Here is an 18,691-nt window from a genome sequence, read left to right on the forward strand (position 1 = left end):
TCCTAGGATGCATCCCCTCCGGTCCTGATGACCTATTTACTTTAATTACAGCCAGCCTTTCTAGTACCTCCTCTTTATCAATTTTTATCTCATCCAGTATCTCCACTACTTCCTCTTTCACTATGACTTTGGCAGCATCTTCTTCCTGGGTAAAGACAGATGCAAGGTACTCATTTAGTACCTCAGCCATGCCTTCTCCCTCCATGCGTAGATCTCCATTTGGTCCCTAATCGGCCCCACCCTGCCTCTTACTACCCGTTTACTATTTATATGTCTATAAAAGACTTTTGGATTCCCTTTTATGTTAGCTGCCAGTCTATTCTCATATTCCCTCTTTGCTCCTCTTTTTTCCTTTTTCACTTCCCCTCTGAACTTTCTATATTCAGTTTGGTTCTCACTTGGATTCTCAACCTGACATCTGTCATACGCCCCCTTTTTCTGCTTCATCTTACTCTCTATCTCCTTTTGCCATCCAGGGAGCTCTGACTTTGGTTGCCCTACCTTTCCCCCTCGTGGGAATGTACCTTGACTGTTCCCAAACCATCACCTCTTTAAAGGCAGCCATTGTTCGATTACAGTTTTGCCTGCCAATCTTTGATTTTAATTTACCCGGGCCAGATCCGTTCTCAACCCACTGAAATTGGCCTTCCTCCAATTAAGTATTTTTACTCCAGACTGCTCCCTGTCCTTTTCCATAGCTAATCTAAACCTTATGATACTATGATCACTGTTCCCTAAATGTTCCCCTACTGACACTTGCTCCACTTGACAAACCTCATTCCCCAGAATCAGATCTAGCAATGCCTCCTACCTTGCTGGACCAGAAATGTACTGATCGCGAAGGTTCTCCTGAACACATTTCAGAAAGTCTTCCCCCTCTCTGTCCTTTACACTATTGGCCCAGAAATTCGGGTCGGGGGCTTCCCGCGGGTGTAAGCCCCTGACCTGCACTTACCTAGCGCGTTGGCCATTGAGCTGTGGGCCCCAGTGGAATTTCAATCCTGGACCTGCTCCAACTGCTAGCGCGCAGTGCTTGCGTATCCCGGGGGCGCAGTTAGTTCGATGCGTCCCCTGGGATCACGTGGGCCATGGAGAGCCAATCGGAGCAGGGAATGCCCATTCATAAGTTTGACAGGAAGAGCTGCCCCCAGATTCTGCCATTTTCCCGGCAGTCCTGTCTCCAAACCTGCCTCCCCAGAGCTGGCAAAATCGCCTGTGTCTGACTTTCCTGACAACACCATAATGCTCAACTTATATCTGTAATTAGATGTACACGTGTAACTGTATATCTATTGTTTCAAACCACTGGAAAAATAAAACCATACTTAGACAATTTCCAGCCCTCTTCCCTGTCCCCCCCTGCCACACACATTTATTTATTTTTACTGAACAAAGATATGAGAAAGAACTGTTAACTTAGAGGTTAACTCAGTTTGTAAAATACATGTATATGTATGACCCCACATGTAAAATAATCATATTGCTCGTTTAAAAACCATCTAAGACTTGGTTGAAATTCTGATGAAATCACAATTCCCCCTTATAAATCATACAGATGATTCAGAGTGTTAATATTCTTGGAGGTGATGAAGCTTGCCATCTGTACTATCAAATCCCAGACTGAATAAAAAAGCACACGCTGATGTTACCTGAATGTTCCTCAGGGTTCTATCAGCATGAAATATTGGGCCCTTCTAGAGTACAATAATATTTCTGGATTTCTCCTAACATGTTGTAAGGTTTTTCCTGGAAAAAAGGAAATATAGCAGATATAAGGGCAGATTTTCCAGTCAGCGGGAACATGCTACTGGGCCGCCGGGAGATTGGGTGGAAATATATTTTGACGGATCCCCGCTTGACTCACGCGTCATGCTGGTTTCTGGTGGCCTGTTAGGCCAGTGTAATGAGCAAGGGCTTCATTAAAATAATCAATTCTATTTTAAATTACATTTAAGTATTCTTCACTCTGTTTCCTTTCCTTTAATGTCACTTGTTTCTTGAGCAGAGAGGCTCTTAATGAGGCAGTAGCTCTTATTCTCAGCTTTTTGTCTGGTTTATTTTCTGTTGTTGTTTGATCAGAACATGTTGGAAATATTAATGTTAGCACAAAAGCAGTTGAATATTGTCTGCAAAATTACTGTAAAGCTGGCTGTAAATGAAGCACTTACAAGAGTGCAACAGAACACGAGGATCCTTAAAGGGGAAACCTAAATAGGGTCTCTTAGAACACTAAGGGGGGGATTTTAACTCAGGTGCGGGATGGTGTCGTGTTATCCGAATTTCGTGTTTCCCACACGAATCTAAATGGATGTGGGAGATTGATGCAATTTTAACTGAATTGGCCAATTGATTTCCAACGTGTGGGAAGCCTTTGCAAATGGGTTTTTCATGACTAAAAGTCCCCTCCGATGACGTCATCATTGCTGCTGCATTTAAGGTCCACAGCAAGCCTTGCTTCTTCTGCAGACTGCCAAGCTTCTTGACTGTGCAGTGTGAGGGAGCTGCAGCAAATATGACAAGCGGGAGGGCCAGATCAGCTCCTCGCTTTGACGAGGTGGCACTGCAGGCATTAGTGGATGGGGCTAGGGCCAACAGGGAGGTGCTCTTCCCTTCATCAGGGAGGAAGAGGCCTCCCACTCAGACAAAGGCAGTGTGGATGCAGGTGGCTGAGGAGGTCAACTCCTTGGGAGTCACCCGCAGAACCTGGATACAGTGCAGGAAAAGATTTCATGACCTTCAGCGCACTGGAAAAGTGAGTATGAATTTCCCATCACCCTCAATCTGATCCCCATTGCCTTTCCTCACCAGCACTCAGCTTTAGCAATCTCTTCCTCCACATCCCACTTGACACTGACATCCATGCACCCTTACTCATTCCCTCTCTCTCTATGCTCACATTCACGTAACTATTCGACCATGCAGCCCTCACACTCCCTATCACTCTGATGCTTTGAACACAACTGACAACACACAGGGAAGGCCCTTGGTCTTGCAACCTCACTCCATCTTTATCTCCTTCTAAGTATCTATGCTATGCAATCTCTACACTCACTCCTTCATTCTCACTCAACCTCCACTTGTCTCCCTCATTGCAGGAAAAGAGAGCTCACAACAAAAGAGAGTGAGCCAGGACAGGAGGAGGGACAGCCTCAATAGCCCACCTGACCCCCTGGGAGGAGGCCGTCCTGGAAATTATGGGAATGGAGGATGATTCGCACGTGGGGGACAGACAGACGGGTGTAACACAGCAAGCTGGTGACAGCAAAGTTTCTCATCTCTCTCTTTGACATTGCATGAGTCACTGATAATGATTGTGAAGCTGTAACAGATGGACTTATGAGCATCTGCAAAAAGCTATATGCATGTAGCCTTTGCATCACATCTCTGACTCTTTCCTTTACTCCCCCACAGGACCATCACAAGCATCTGTCCCCCCTAGCCTGGAAGAAGAGGCTGAGCAGCCAGACTCCTCAGAGGAAGCTGCAACCTCTGAGGGCGCAGCATCAGCAGAATTCAGTGCACCCAGCACCAGCGCAGACACTCACACCTCGGTGGGACTTTCGGGACATAGAGTAGTGTTGTCACCTGGTGTATCACAGCTCACAAGTGAGCATCAGCAGATTGTGGAGACAGGAACAGCAGTGGAGAGTCCTAGTCGGAGGGCGCAGGACTCTGCCAGCTCGGCTCAGCAGCATGTTGACCCTCTGCCTCTGGGTCCATCCATAAGATCAGAGGTGATGGAGCGCCAGGCACAGATGCAGGAGTCTCTGGCAGGTTTTGTCTCTAGGGTTGCTGCGAGTGTGGAGCTAATGGAGGAGTCCATAGCGAACATGAGTAGAGCCTTTGTGGAGTCATTGGCGCATGAACGCATCACCACGGAAAGGATGGCTACCTCCGTGGAAAGGATTGCTACCTCCGTGGTAAGGCTGGCTACCATAGAGGAGAGGATGGCTACGGCCTTGGAGGAGCTTAGTCGCCAGGGTATGGAAAACATGGTCATTGTTCAGAATAGAATGACATCTCTTGAGGAGCGATGGGCATCTATTGAACAGAGAAACCAGACCTTCATGAAAGTCCTTCTGAGTAGGACTGCCATTGCAGATACGGGTCTCCATGGCCCCCCTGATGTGCAGCAAGGTGCTCTCCAGCCACTTGCAGGCGCTGAGGGGGACCTGACCCATGAGAGGGAGGTTGGTGGCAGACCTCAAGGAAGTGGGGGCTCCTCTCCAGCGCTCACACTTCCATGCCACTGCAGAGCCCTCGGTCAGAGCCTCACCGGAGTCCACACCCAAGTGAGATAGACGTCTCAACCCCTGCACAGCCGCAGGAGTAGCAGACTGTTGATGAGCCCTCACAAGCTTGCAACCCCAGAGGACGCCCGCCAAAGGTGTCGAGACAGGAGCAGCAGGAAAGTGAGCAAGGGGCCTCCACATCTGCTGAAGCCACAGAGGAGGCACCACGTAGGAGCACGCGTAAGAGGAAAATTCTGCACAAATAGTCACAAGGGTAGTCACTTGGGTGCAATTTTGTGTTTATTGTAAAAATGCCATCATGTCATTATTGAACATAAAAATTCTGATGGCAAATGTCGCAGTTGTGGCGTCTGTCATTTCACTATTGGGACTTCCACATTGAGGCCTTAGGAATACTTGGTGGTCAGAGTGCTATGAATCCTCTGGTTCTTGGCCATTGTCAAAGCTCTGGTAAGAAGCAGCAAGGCAAAAGTGTTTGATTGACAAAGCTAAGCAAATCTGGCCAGGATGAGTGCGTTCCTTGCATCCCGGGCAGCAATGTTCTCGCGTAATGCTGCCGCTGGTTGATGGGCCTCTGCAGGATGTTCATTTTCGCACTCCTCCTCCTCCTCATCTGAGGAGGATATGTGAGGAGCCACTTGGTCCTCAGGAATCTGCAAGCCACGACGCTGTGCCATGTTGTGAAGTGCACAGCAAACCACGACGATTCTGGAGACTCGGGCTGCTGAGTACTGTAGGGCTCCACCTGATCTATCCAGGCATCTGAAGCGCATCTTCAGCAAGCCGATGGTTTGCTCGATAATGGATCTGGTGGAAATGTGGCTGGAGTTGAAGCGCTTCCCAGCTTCGTTGGCTGGCCTCCTCAACGGCGTCATTAGCCACATCCTCAGGGGATAGTCCTTGTCTCCAAGTAGCCATCCGTTAAGTTGGTCTGGCGGACTGAATAGCGGAGGCACACTAGATTGGCGCAGTATGAAGGAGTCATGGCAACTGCCAGGGTACATGGCACAAACATGCAAAATTTCCTTCTTGCGGTCACACACCAGCTGAACGTTGAGGGAGTGGAAGCCCTTGCAGTTGACAAAAATACCAGGATTGCGATGGGGTGCCCTAAGGGCCACATGTGTGCAGTCAACGACGCCCTGAACCCTTGGAAAGCCTGCTAGATTAGCTAATCCAACCGCTCGCGCTGTGACACTTGCTCGATCCTTGGTGAAATGGATGTGATTGTGCGCGAGGGCAAAGAGGGCATCGGTTACCTGCGTGATGCAAGTGTGTGCGGCTGCCCGTGAGATGCCGCTGATGTCTGCTGCTGATCCCTGGAATGAGCCTGAGGCAAAAAAGTTGAGTGCGGTGGTGACTTTGATGGCCACTGGTAATGCTTGTCCACCTGGTCCTCTGGGCAGCAGGTCTTGCTGTAGCATTGCGCAGATGTCAGTCACTACCTCTCGCGAAAGTCGGAGCTGCCTTTGGCACTGCTGCTCAGACATGTTGAGGTAGCTGACCCTGCGTGTGTAGACCTTGTTTGGGGGGTATCTCCTGCGCCAACAGGCTTCGAAGCACTGGCCCCTTCTGACCTGTGCAGCTTCAGGTGGGTGAGCAGCAGCCTGGCGCTCCTGCTGCTGCTGCTGTTGCTGGTGCTGCTGTTGTTCCTGATTCTGCTGCTGCCGCGGCTGGTGCTCGAGCTCCTCTAATGCCCAGATGGGAAGGAAATAAATGGCTCCCATGCTTCTGGTATATGCCTCCGTTGAGGAAGCGCTGAGTGAAGGTGGCAAGAGGGGTTTCCCAGGAGGTCACACTGGAGATGGGTGTGAGGCTCCAACCTTCCACAGGTGTGGTTAAGCTTTCTAACTGTTGCCCCAGACCTGAGACCACTAAGTCCTGCCACCTGCAAATCATGGCTGATCAAATCTCCTCTTTAATGGTTGACCTGCAGTTGATAGTCAGCAATCCAATAGTGCTCCCGCCAGGTTTCACATTCGTGTTTCCCACCAGGCGTGTTTTAAGTGGGAAAAGGGTTAAATTTGCAAGGGCCTTTCAAAATAGGATTATAGAGGCAATTTAGTGGTTGTTAAGGGCCTTAACGACCAGTCCCGCCTGTTGGATGCGGGACAGAGTCGGGACCATCAGACACGCCTGAGTTAAAATTGCCTGGAGTCGGGAACCAGCCGGGGGGGGCGGGTCCCGCTTGCCAGTTTTTGCGATTTTAACCCCCCGCACGCCTCCAAGCCCGACCCCACAGCTCAATGAAAATCGAGGCCTAACTTTCTCACCAGCTCAGTTAATAAGAGGGCATCTAACTTCAAGCTACAGGAGCCCATGTCATTTGGTAAATCGGTTTAAAATTAATGATGGCAATTACTTTTAAAGCACCCCAAAGTAGTATTTAATGGGTGAGGTGATACAAGATGAAAGAAAGCATGCCCAGAAGACCAGCTGACACCAGCCCCGGATTTCCACACCCATCATTATGCCATCAATTGTATTTACAGGCCTTAGCACACCTTAGTATAGCACAACACAGAGGCAATTGCAGAGCTGTGCCATTTGCTGCAAGGATACTTGCAGGCAGCCTCCACCATAGGACGGTACTGCTAATGGCGGTCAAAACCACCATCAGCCTTAACTTTTCTGCCTCCTTCCAGGCTAGCATAAGGATCATCTGCACTATCAACCAATTTGTTGTCCACAGATATATCAAACAGGTGATTAATGCATTCATCAGCGAGGGCAAACCTTCATCTTCCCTGTTGAATAGCAGTGTGGACAGCTGCCAATTTCACCATATGGCAGAACTTCCCAAAGTACAGTGGTCATTGATGGAATCCATGTGGCCAGTTAGGTAGTAGTTCCTGCTCCTCCTCTGGCACCATCACTTGCACCTCCTCAATGCTGTGCACTGTGACTCACCCTGGATTACCTCCTGAGCTCACTAGCTGCATTCTCTGAAATCTGAAGTTGTGCTGGCGGTTGCAGATATTGGGCTCATCTTATGCAGAATCAATGACCTGAGCTCATAGAAATAATGGGTCTATTTTTCATCTAGGAAACAAATTAAAGCAATGACAGTAGAATCAATTTTAAATTCTTGAAGTATCTCTCATGAGTTGTAACAGGAATTTTTCAAAGTATTATTACTTTTAGTACATATGCATAATAAAACATAAATTCACAGACTGTGCCGTTTATTTTTCAGAATATTGTTTATCACAGTAATGTCTTTCCTCATGCCTCATTTTTGAAAATTGACTATCAGAAAGCACATTACATTGATTCACAGCAAAATCTTTCAAAGCATTTTTTGAAAAAGGCAAAAAATAATGGGAAAATATCCTTCTTAAATGGCACAAATATGAGCACCATCTGTAGCTCAAATAGATTAAGGAATGAAAAATTGCACTACTCTCCAGTGTTAGCTGTTATGTTAGCTGCTATGTTTAATTATATTTAAATCAGAGGCAGAGCTTTTGCTCTGTTTCAGCTTCCATCCCAACTATTTCAGCAAATAGACATGCAGAAAGCAAATGGAGAGAAAGTTATGCTCTTCTTCCTCCAGTTTATTTTCTCAGAATTATTATTCATTTCAAACTTCTTCTAAACACTAGGGCATGGTTGTTATTTCCTAGTCCTTTCCTGCCCACTCCATTCTTGATGGTGTCAATCTTTGCTTGGGATAGTTTCATCTGGTGGCAGCCTTTCAGTACATCATCCCAGCAGTTGTTGATGTGTGAGCCTGGACAGTCAGTATCAGCAGGCTATTTCATGTGGAGGACATCACAGCCAAGTCCAATCCTGTCTTTATCTGATATTCATAAATATACACTTTCCAGTTGGGTAACAATTAGGGAAAGGAACCCTGGCTGATTTTGATCATCCCTAGCCCAGATCAATCATAGTACCTCAATTGCGGCCCTTGCTGAGATCAGCTAACTCATCACAGACTGAGGGATTGAACCTGGGACCTTCCTGTTCTCTATGGTTCTGTTAGACTCTGGTAACCCTTATTGTTTCTTTCTCTATTTTATTGCTGCAGATGATACATTGCAACCTAACTACTCCACTGACTATCTCCTCAACAATGATTTGGATTTATATTGTGGCTTTAATGTACAAAATATTCCATAATGCTTTACAATGGAAACAGATAGTGGAATGAACTCCAAGCCATGGTGGAGAGAATAGATGGGGTGACTGAAACCTATGTTGAAAACATGAGTTTTGAGAACATTTTAAAGATGCAGAGGGGTTTATGTAGGGAGTTTGAGAGAGTAAGGCTGAGGTTTGAAGACTCTGCAGGTAAAGAGAGAGAGGGATGCACAAAAGACCAGAGTCAGAGAACTGAAGAGGCTGGAGTAGGTTTCAGAAATGGGATGAGGCCACAGAGGCAGTTGAAGATGAGGATGAGATCCTAAATTTAATATATTAAGACAGGGAGAAAATGTCGGTCAGTGAGGATACGATGATGGTCAAATGAGACTTACTGCGGGACAGGGTACGGACAACTACATTTTGGAGAAGTTGGAGTTTATGATAGACTCTTGGGGGGACTCGAGAGGTGACAGTACAGAGTGTGAAGAGAATCCATTGTTGGAGATGCACTGGTTGCATTCGAAAAGGTGGGACTGGAAGCACCCAAGGGCAGTTCCACGCAGCTGGACACCAGAGGAGAGGTGATTGAGGAGGACGGCATTGCCAACCATATTAAACCATATTAAGCCATTCAAAATACAATTGTAGTGCCACAAATCGCCTTCATGCCATTGTGCCAGAAGGAAAATGTAACATTGATTATTATGGATGAGAATGATTTCCTTTTCTGTGCTAAAGTACTTTTTTCCATCTTGCTGACCTCTATTGTAAGAAATCTTTTTGTTTTTGGATTTACCAAGAGCTTCTCCACAGTCAGATAGGGACAACGTGGCTCACGTCACCCTGGGGTACTTTGTGCAGCTCCCAGTGGCTGGTTACTGAATGCCACGGGCAGAGGCCTGGAACAGGTTAATTGCCCCCAATCTGCAACTCGCGAATCGTGTATGGCATGTGGGAATGAGTGGAGAAAACAAAGCTGGTTTGGATAAGAAGAAAAACTGCAAATGCTGGAAATCTAAAATAAAAACAGAAATGCTTCATGGTCATTTTTACCAAAACTAGCTTTTTTTTATTTCCATATTTTTAAAAAATGAATTCAAATTCTCAAACTGAGATGATGGGATTTGAACTTCTATTCGCTAGATTATAAATCCAGGCTTCTGGATGACTAGTCCAGTAACATAACCACTACGCTACTGTACCCGCAAGTCATTCCAACAATCTCCAATTTTGTTTTTTGAAAAAGAAAACATACTGATCTTGGAAAGAAAAACTCTTTATAAAACTCATCAGTTTATATAATTCTGACAAACATTAATACACTTTGTTATTCCATACATTTTAATTAATTTTAGAAATAGTTTTGTTTGAACAGTAGGAGCTGGTAACATCATTTGGTGTATGGGCCTGGAAGAGTTATTGAATGAATGTAAATAGCAGATGCTGAATCATGCCTGAGCTTATGACTATATCTCTACTAATGACAATTCAGCTTATTCAGTGTCAGGCTCAGTCACTCATTCAGTTCAGTAGCCCTGACCATAACCTCAGCATTCACTGACTGAATAAAAGAAAAGGATCTTGATATTAATCATGATTATTTATATCGATTAAGTACTTAAAATGGATCCTGATGGTTAGGCTGCACTTCAAAAAAACCCAGAGTGATGGACCGTTAAGGAAAAATATCCTATTGGACTCACTATTCATCCAATGAGTAAATCTTACATTGTAACACGTTTGTGATGTGATTACTTGTGCGTTATATTTAGCATGGTGAATTGGTTTGCTAAATATCGGGGTAAAATTCAACTTCGGGGACACAATACAGGCGGTGGTGAATTACCGCCTGTTCTTCACTCTACCTGGTTTTCTTTTCTATTAAATACAATGGAAAGATAAATCGAGCAGGGTGTATAACAGGCAGCCAATCAGCTGTTGCCCATGTTGCAGCCCCCACTGAAGTCGAATTTTCCCCCTATCATATCCAATGTGACTCGATAGTAAAGATTTTAATTTTTAGGTGGCCGACCGGCGGAACTTGGCGGTCGCCCGCCTGTGCTGGGAACGAAGTGGCCACAGCTTGCGCCTCCTGGCCCACAAAAATAATTTAAAACTTTCCTTTTTGGGGCCTCCTCTGCTGTACCGCCAGTAAAACTGGTCGGAGAGTGCATGGCTCAGTTCTTTCATAAAATTGTAACAAAATTGTTGTTGTTTTTGTAAAATTGTAACCAGCAAAATATCACGGTGAATTCCCTCCCCTATCACCACCTGAAGCGGGTGCCTGGAAATAGCCTGAGCACCTGCCCAAAAATATTTAAATTCCCATGCCCCCAAGAAGTGAGCAGGGGTGGGAAGTGTAAAGAGTGGGAAGCTGCAATTGTAGCCCAGCCATTCCACTGGCAGAGCAAAGCCAGAGGAAATTCAGGGCCAAAATCAGCCAGTTACTAACAGGGCAGCCAACATTTACTACGCATGCTGAAACTGAATTGCTATTAACATGGCACAAGTGAATTTTACTTTTCTAATAAAAATTGAAGATGCCAAAAAGATATTTAAGGATCAGATCCATTTACAGGTTATGATGTGCCAAAATGACTCTGAACTGAGCACAGGAGTTGTCTACTGATAATGCTAGTTCAGGAATGCTTTGTCACTTACAGTGCAAAGTAATAATAAATTAATAATATCTTAATTATGTAGCTAAGTTTAAAAAATCCCAATATAACAGATACACATTACTGGAATTGTATCTCTTGAGCATGATGGTGAAAAATTTTACATTCATAACACATGCCTCCCATTGAGGTATCCTACTGTATATGATTTAATTATCACAGTTTTGTAAAATTACTGAACTGTTCCAGGAATTGTTGCATAGAGGGTTTTATGCTGTTTGAAATGGACAGCAAGGAGTATTCCAGAAAATAATTAATTTCCCACCGGTGACTAATTTATAATATAGAAAGTACTTACGGGAGTAAAATTAGATTTGCCCTTTAGGCCTTCACTCCCAAAGATGGAAGCCCAGGGCAGTTCAATACTCTCAGCATTGGCCCTCTTCTCATTACCCACAACCTCAGCCTTGGCCACCTACACCATCAGGCCTTGACCTGAGCTGCTGGAACTGAAATGATTGGTAAAGTAACATGTATTGAATTTTTAAGTGTATATCATGGAAACAGAGAGGCATGTTGAAGTATCAGCTGATTTAAAATGTCCTGAACAGGAGGTGGATGATTAAAAAATATGTTAATTTGGCCTGCTATTTCCATATCTTGTAACTTAACAAAAATGATTCACCAGTTGGGTTTAGATTCTGACTTCAAACTCAGTCGTAGCTTAGTTGACCTGTATTCACACCTGCACTATCCGTTGCCATGTTTTTTCCCCAAAAGGTTGTTCTCCTCAAACCATCAACGTGTTACATTCGGTACAGCTATGGCCATGGCCATTTTTACAAGAACAATACTGTTTTGTTGGTCAATACAAAGGTTGTGGGTCCCTGATGTAATTTTTGTTCTGACCATAAAAATATTTTTTCTTATAAGTTGGCATGTGTTCTGCAAACTAAAACAAATGAATAAATTGAGAAAAAATTATAAACTATAGTAATTATATTCTAGATACTATTTTCCAGATTCAATGTTTTAATTAAATAGATTTTCAGAGCAAGAGTACAAAGATACAGACTGCCCAGTAGTGACTTCTAAATCAATGTTTTGTCTGATAATACAAATAGCTGTTGCTGGAGTTCAGAAGGTCATAGCATCTATTAGACTGTTTTTATAGCAAGTACAATTGGTTCCTCATCAGACAGACTTTAACAGCTGCTTGTAGAAAGGCAGACACATACTCAGATGTGCAATGTTGTAAAGACTTTTAACAACTCTCCTGACTTCCGGGATGGTTTTAGATCCTAAAACAACACATTAATGCATTCTCAATTATTCAATTGCTATCTAGTGCAGAACTATGTTACACAGATCAGAAAAGCCCAGCTCCAACTTCCAGTCTATGCTGAGTTAGAGTATCTCGGGCCAACATTAAGGGTGTTACCACTGGCCACAGTGCCATTGAGCTTAGGGATAGGAAAACAAGTTAGATAGGGTTCCTGCTCCTGGTCATTAAATACATGACTCCTGCTGGAAAAAGATGTGTGTGCCTTTCAGAGGAGAACAGGATTGAGATTGGCTGTGATGCCCAAATGGCTAGTAGGCTCCAGACACTCAGGCCACAATTTTCCCCTAAAAAAAACCGGGTGGGTTTGGAGCGTGGGGGCAGTTAAATTATTAAAAATGGGATTCCCGATCTGATCCCGCCTCCAACCCGTTCATTTCCGGTTTTAACGGAGGCATGACGGGGGGGGGGGCAGGTGACCAACCCGCTCCCAGGGGGTGGTCGGTACCTTAATTTAAATATTGAAATGAGGATGGAAGCCTCTTTTATTTCACCTCCATTTTGTGTTTAACTGCCTGTGGGCGGTTTTCACACAATTCGTGAAACCCGGCAGTTAAACAGAGGCGGGGACTGCTGCTTCCAGGAGGTAAGTGCGTTTATACCTACCTCCTGGATCCAGGGTCCCTGCCTATCCCACCCCCTCCAATTGGAGACCTCCTCATGAGGCCTTTGATCAATGCCCCCCCGCAGGCCTCTGATACTCACCATGAGGCCTCCACAATCCTCCGGTGACCAGCCCTGATCCTCTCTCCCCCCTGCCGATCCCTGGCCAAACACCCGCCCCCCCCCCACCCCGTCAACACCCCGTGATCCCCAACCTCCCCTCCCGATCCCCAACCTCCCCAATGCTGATCCCGAAGCGCCCCGCCAATCCCCGATCCCTCCGATCCCTGGCCGACCTCCCCTCCCGATCCTCCAACTCTCTCCCAATCCCCAAACCCCTGCCCATCCTCCAATCCCCGAACCCCTGCCCATCCTCCAACCCCCTCCCAGTCTCCGAACCCCTGCCGATCCTCCAACCCCCTCCCGATCCTCCAATCCCCGAACCCCTGCCCATCCTCCAACCCCCTCCCAGGCCCCGAACCCCTGCCCATCCTCCAACCCATCCCAGTCCCCGAAACCCTGCCAATCCTCCAACCCCCTCCCGATCCCCGAACCACTGCCGATCCTCCAATCCCTCCCAATCCCAGAACCCCTGCCCATCCTCCAACCCTCTCCAACCCCCGAACCCCTCCCGATCCTCCAACCCCCTCCCAATCCCAGAACCCCTGCCCATCCTCCAACCCCCTCCCAATCCCCATACCCCTGCCCATCCTCCAACCCCCTCCCAATCCCCAAATCCCTGCCCATCCTCCAACCCACTCCTGATCCCCAAACCCCTGCCCATCCTCCAACCCCCTTCTGATCCTCCAACCCCCTGCCGATCCTCCAATCCCTGAACCCCGGCCCATCCTCCAACCCCCATCCGATCCCCGACCCCCAGCCAACCCCTGACCCACCAATCCCCAACCATGCCGGGCTCCCTGCCCACCTCAGAGGCCCCCTGCCCACAACCTGCCTCCCTTGAGAAAATTCCGGCCTCAGTCACTTGGCTCACACGTGGTATAGGGTGCCTGGCACCGATGGAACAATACCCCAGATGGGTCAACGCCATCAGGGGAGCAAAGGGACCAATTGGATTTGAAAAAGTAATCAATTTCCAGTGATGACATGTACATGGCCTCACTAGTGTGAAATTCAACTGTAAAACACAGAGGGTACGCCAGGCGGTTAAAGAGAACAAATACCCCTGAGGTGAAATGACTGATGCTCAGTTTACATCTACAGGATAGATACATATTTTAATTTTTCCTTCTAGCTGGGGAAGATTCTAAGAAGTCCCTTCATGAAGTTTGTGATGCATGCAGCATCCTTCATCATCTTTCTGTGTTTACTAGTATTTAATGCCTCTGACAGATTTGAAGGCATCAAAACCTTACCCAATGTCACTGTTACGGATTACCCTAAACAAGTCTTCAGAATGAAAACCACCATGTTCACTTGGACAGAAATACTCATCATGGTGTGGATACTGGGTGAGTAGCTTCCTTTCTGGGATAAGCATATAGTAATATCTTTCATGTTTTTTTAAAAAAAAGAACTATGTACAAACTAATTGTTTAAAAAATTCTCGCTTTGTAGGCATGATGTGGACTGAGTGTAAGGAAATCTGGACCGAAGGGCCACGGGAATACATTTTCCAAATGTGGAATCTTTTAGATTTCGGAATGCTGTCAATTTTTATAGCTGCATTTACAGCAAGATTTCTGGCATTTCTGGAAGCTTCCAAAGCCCAGCAGTATGTAGACAAACATGTTGAGGAGAGTGATCTGTCGCTTGTAACACTTCCACCAGAAGTTGAATACTACACGTACGGTAAGGTAACATTGTATAAGTGAGTTTCATAAAACTGTACTCTTTTGTTTGGCTTGTGTAGATATATTAAGGTATGCTAGTAATGTAAAACCTCTGGATTAACAATGTTGATTTTATGTTGCATTGAAACTGGCACTGTTCACTCAGGTTCCAGGTACAGCAAGCAATTAGGAAAGCAAATGGTATGTTGGCCTTTATTTCAAGAGGATTTGAGTATAAATGTAAAGACGTCTTACTGCAATTATATAGGGTCCTGGTGAGACCACACCTGGAGTATTGTGTACACTTTGGTCTCCTTACCTAAGGAAGGATATACTTGCCATAGAGAGAGTGCAATGAAGGTTCACCAGACTGGTTCCTGGGATGGGGAATTGTCCTATGAGGAGAGATTGAGTAGACTAGGCCTATATTCTCTAGAGTTTAGAAGAATGAGAGGTGATCTCATTGAAACATACAAAATTCTTACAGGGCTTGTCAGGGTAGATGCATGGAGGATGTTTCCCATGGCTGGGGAGTCTTGAGCCAGGGGTCACAGTCTCAGAATAAGGGGTCGGCCATTTAGGACTGAGATGAGGAGAAATGTCTTCACTCAGAGGGTGGTGAATCTTTGGAATTCTCTACCCCAGAGGGCTGTGGAGGCTCAGTCGTTGAGTATATTCAAGACAGAGATCGATAGATTTTTGAATATTAAGGGAATCAAGGGTTATGGGGATAGTGCAGGAAAGTGGAGATGAGGTAGAAGATCAGCCATGATCTTATTGAATGGTGGAGCAGGCTCGAAGGGCCAAATGGCCTACTCCTGCTCCTATTTCTTATGTTCTTATGTTCTAACTGGGAATTTCCTCGGGACCTCTCCTGCTCAACCTCTGTAACTTTGGCAGAACTTCGAAGGAAATCCCCATCATGTACTTAAACATTTGGCCAAATTTTACTGTAGGAGTGAATTTAATGGCATCTGCTGTTAATTAGACTTGCCCTTACATGTTTAGGTTTACAAATTTTTTGCAAGGCCAATTGTTGAAAGTGTGAGCTGATAACGGCGCAGCGAGGAAACCCAGGCATCTAGGACCTGAGTGAAAAGGCCCAGCAACTGTGCATCTCCTTAACCAATCAGATTGAAGGATTGTGAAATTAACAGCGCCAAGACTGAGACGGATATGTAAATTAGAGTGGGTGAATTCAATGCCAAATCAGGTACAGAAAAAGAAATAAAGAGAGGGAAAGAAAGATTGGATTAAGAGAGAGTAAAAAGAGACAAAAAGGAAAGGTTAAAAAAAAGTTTAATTTTAAATTTGACATTTTAAAAATCTTCAACAACAATTAAAACCTGAAGGAATCAGATTCCACACTTTTACTAGTTAATTTTCAGTGCCAGACGATTGATTGGTGCTAATTAACACTTATCACGTCATTAAAAGGGTACTTAGACTGGAATGGACAAGACTTAACTTTCTGTGGTGAGTTTAGTTTTTATCTACTGCGCAAATAGAGCAACTTCATGCCATTCAATACATTTCAATGGTTATGCAGACAGCGAGATTCCGTTTTCATGAAGCTAATGGCGGAGCGGCGCAACTTTTGGATATTTGATTTTAACCACGCATCTGCCCCTTGCCTGAAGTTGCTGTACCATTTGTGCATAAATAATGGCGAGCACCATTAGCCTCACTGTTATTTTGACAGGAAAATCTGGGCCAGGGTTTCTGCTGAATTATCGCCCAAGTTACTGAAAAGGAGAAGCTCCAAGGACATTTACACCCAAGATTGCTTTAAATAAGTTAGATGAGGGTACATGCCCTTTGACTTACTTCTATAGCCAGAAATGTCATGCAGATATTTTGACATCATTATTGACATTTCATGGAAATCACTGACACCCAGGAAGAACACTGGGTGTAACAATATTATACACAGCAAGAGCCAAAATATCAGCAATGAGATGTGTGATGCTGCAGAGATCACTAAAAGAATCCACTTTAATTATTTTCAGAAGCTATCGCCTGCTCTGCTCACACTTCAAATTGTGATAATTTTGCACAATTGAAAATATTTTATCATTTTTAATCATTTAAAATGAACACAATGTGCAAATCAAGTAAATCCTCAGTGTATTTGCATATTTCCTGTTAATTGATGCTCACCAATCAAAAAAACCCCACCAGGTCAGTGCATCAGTGTGTGTTAGACCTGTTTACTCCCAGGAACAATTTTACATGTATGGGCACAAGTTAGTATCCAGTCTATTAACGTTAATAAACAGAATTGTTGCAATGAGCATATCTGCTAACTCTCACACTCAGAGCAAATTAAGGCTCCTTAAATTCAAAAAAATGCAAAACTCAACCTAACTGTAGCAAGATGGCTAGATGAGAGAAGAGATGAGAGCATTAGAAGATGGAAACAGGCTTGAAAAGATGATGAGGATGAAATAGTAAATATTCTGTTTGAGGGAAGACAAAAACAACATGCTCTACCTCCAAAAATTAGTACGGCAAAATTAAGAACTTAAATATAAATGAGATGAAAGCCCTAGACAAGCTGAAACCCCTTAAAGCAAATACATCTCTGGAGATACTTGATATTTATCCCAGAATGTTGAGAGACAAGGAGGTAGATTTCTGTGGCATTGACAATCATTATGAAGGAGTCAATGGACACTGGGGAGGTATCAATAGATTGGAAATAGGCTAATGCAGTGTCCAGATTCAAAAAGTGTGACAAAACTAACACAGACAAGTATAGGCCTACCAGTTTTACTTCAATTCCACGTAGAATAATGGAATCAATTTTTAGGGCACTGTGGGGTTTCTGTGATTTCTGTGATATGTACAACAACAACCTATTAAACAACAGTCAAGATAGCTTTAGAAGGAATAGATCCTGCCTGACCAACTTCCTTGATTTCTTTGAGGAACTGGGAACCCAAGTAGCCTGTGGTAAACCCTACCAAGTTGTGTACTTAGATTTCCAAAAGGTATTGGATAAAAACAGAAAATGCTGGAAATATTCAGCAGGTCAGGCAGCATGTGTGGAGAGAGAAACAGAGTTAACGTTTCAGGTCGATGACCCTTCGTCAGTATTTGATAAAGTTCTACACAAAGGCTACTAGTTGTGGGAATTTAGGATAAAACTTGGGAATGAACAAGATAATTGGCTAAAGAGTATTGGTGAGAGGAGTCATACCAGGGTAGGAGGAACCACTGAGTGGGGTGCCCCATGACTCAGTGTTAGGACTACTACCGTATCTAATTTATATCAGTGACTTGGATTCAGGAATTCAATCCAAATTGGTCAAATTCACAGATGATACCAAACTAGGAGAGGCAGTGGAATTGAGGGGAGCAGCTCAGAAATTACAGAATGAGTGGGCTGGACAATTATGAAGTTTAATGCTGACATAAGAACATAAGAAATAGGAGCAGGAGTAGGCCATTCGGTCCCTCGAGCCATTCAATAAGATCATGCCTAATCTGATCTTGGCCTCAGCTCCACTTTTCTGCTTGTTCCCCATAACCCTTGACTCCCCTGTAGTTCAAAAATCTGTCTATCTCAGCCTTGAATATATTCAATGACTCCGCCTCCACAGCTCTCTGGGGTAGAGAATTCCAAAGATTCACGACCCTCTGACAGAAGAAATTCCTCCTCATCTCCGTCTTAAATGGGCGACCCCTTATTCTGAAACTATGCCCCTTAGTTCTAGATTCCCCCACAAGGGGAAACATGCTCCCTGCATCTACCCTGTCCAACCCCCTCAGAACCTTATATAATTGCAAAATACTGCGGATGCTGGAAATCTGAAATAAAAACAGAAAATGCTGGAGAACCTTATATGTTTCAATAAGATCACCTCTCATTCTTCTAAACTCCAATGAATATAGGCCCAATCTGCTCAACCTTTCCTCATAAGACAACTCCTTCATTCCAGGAATCAACCTAGTGAACCTTCTCTGAACTGCCTCTAATGCAAGTATATC

The 18,691-nt window shown here is 44.8% G+C and overlaps 1 protein-coding gene and 1 long non-coding RNA gene across 2 annotated transcripts in view; one reads left to right on the plus strand and one right to left on the minus strand.

The window, feature by feature from the left end:
* LOC147122722 (short transient receptor potential channel 3) overlaps positions 1 to 18,691 on the plus strand; it is a 137,871-nt gene that overhangs the window by 26,742 nt on the left and 92,438 nt on the right. Inside the window, exons 4-5 of the mRNA XM_086009796.1 lie at positions 14,161 to 14,377; positions 14,484 to 14,717. Coding sequence (XP_085865922.1) covers positions 14,161 to 14,377; positions 14,484 to 14,717 — 451 coding nt within the window. The remainder of the gene's footprint in view (positions 1 to 14,160; positions 14,378 to 14,483; positions 14,718 to 18,691) is intronic.
* LOC147122723 (uncharacterized) overlaps positions 1 to 18,691 on the minus strand; it is a 160,355-nt gene that overhangs the window by 13,095 nt on the left and 128,569 nt on the right. The window lies entirely within an intron of this gene.

This window comes from Somniosus microcephalus, chromosome 2, assembly GCF_052327205.1.
Source record: "Somniosus microcephalus isolate GS21.2 chromosome 2, FLI_Smic_1.0, whole genome shotgun sequence".
Lineage (NCBI taxonomy): Eukaryota > Metazoa > Chordata > Chondrichthyes > Squaliformes > Somniosidae > Somniosus > Somniosus microcephalus.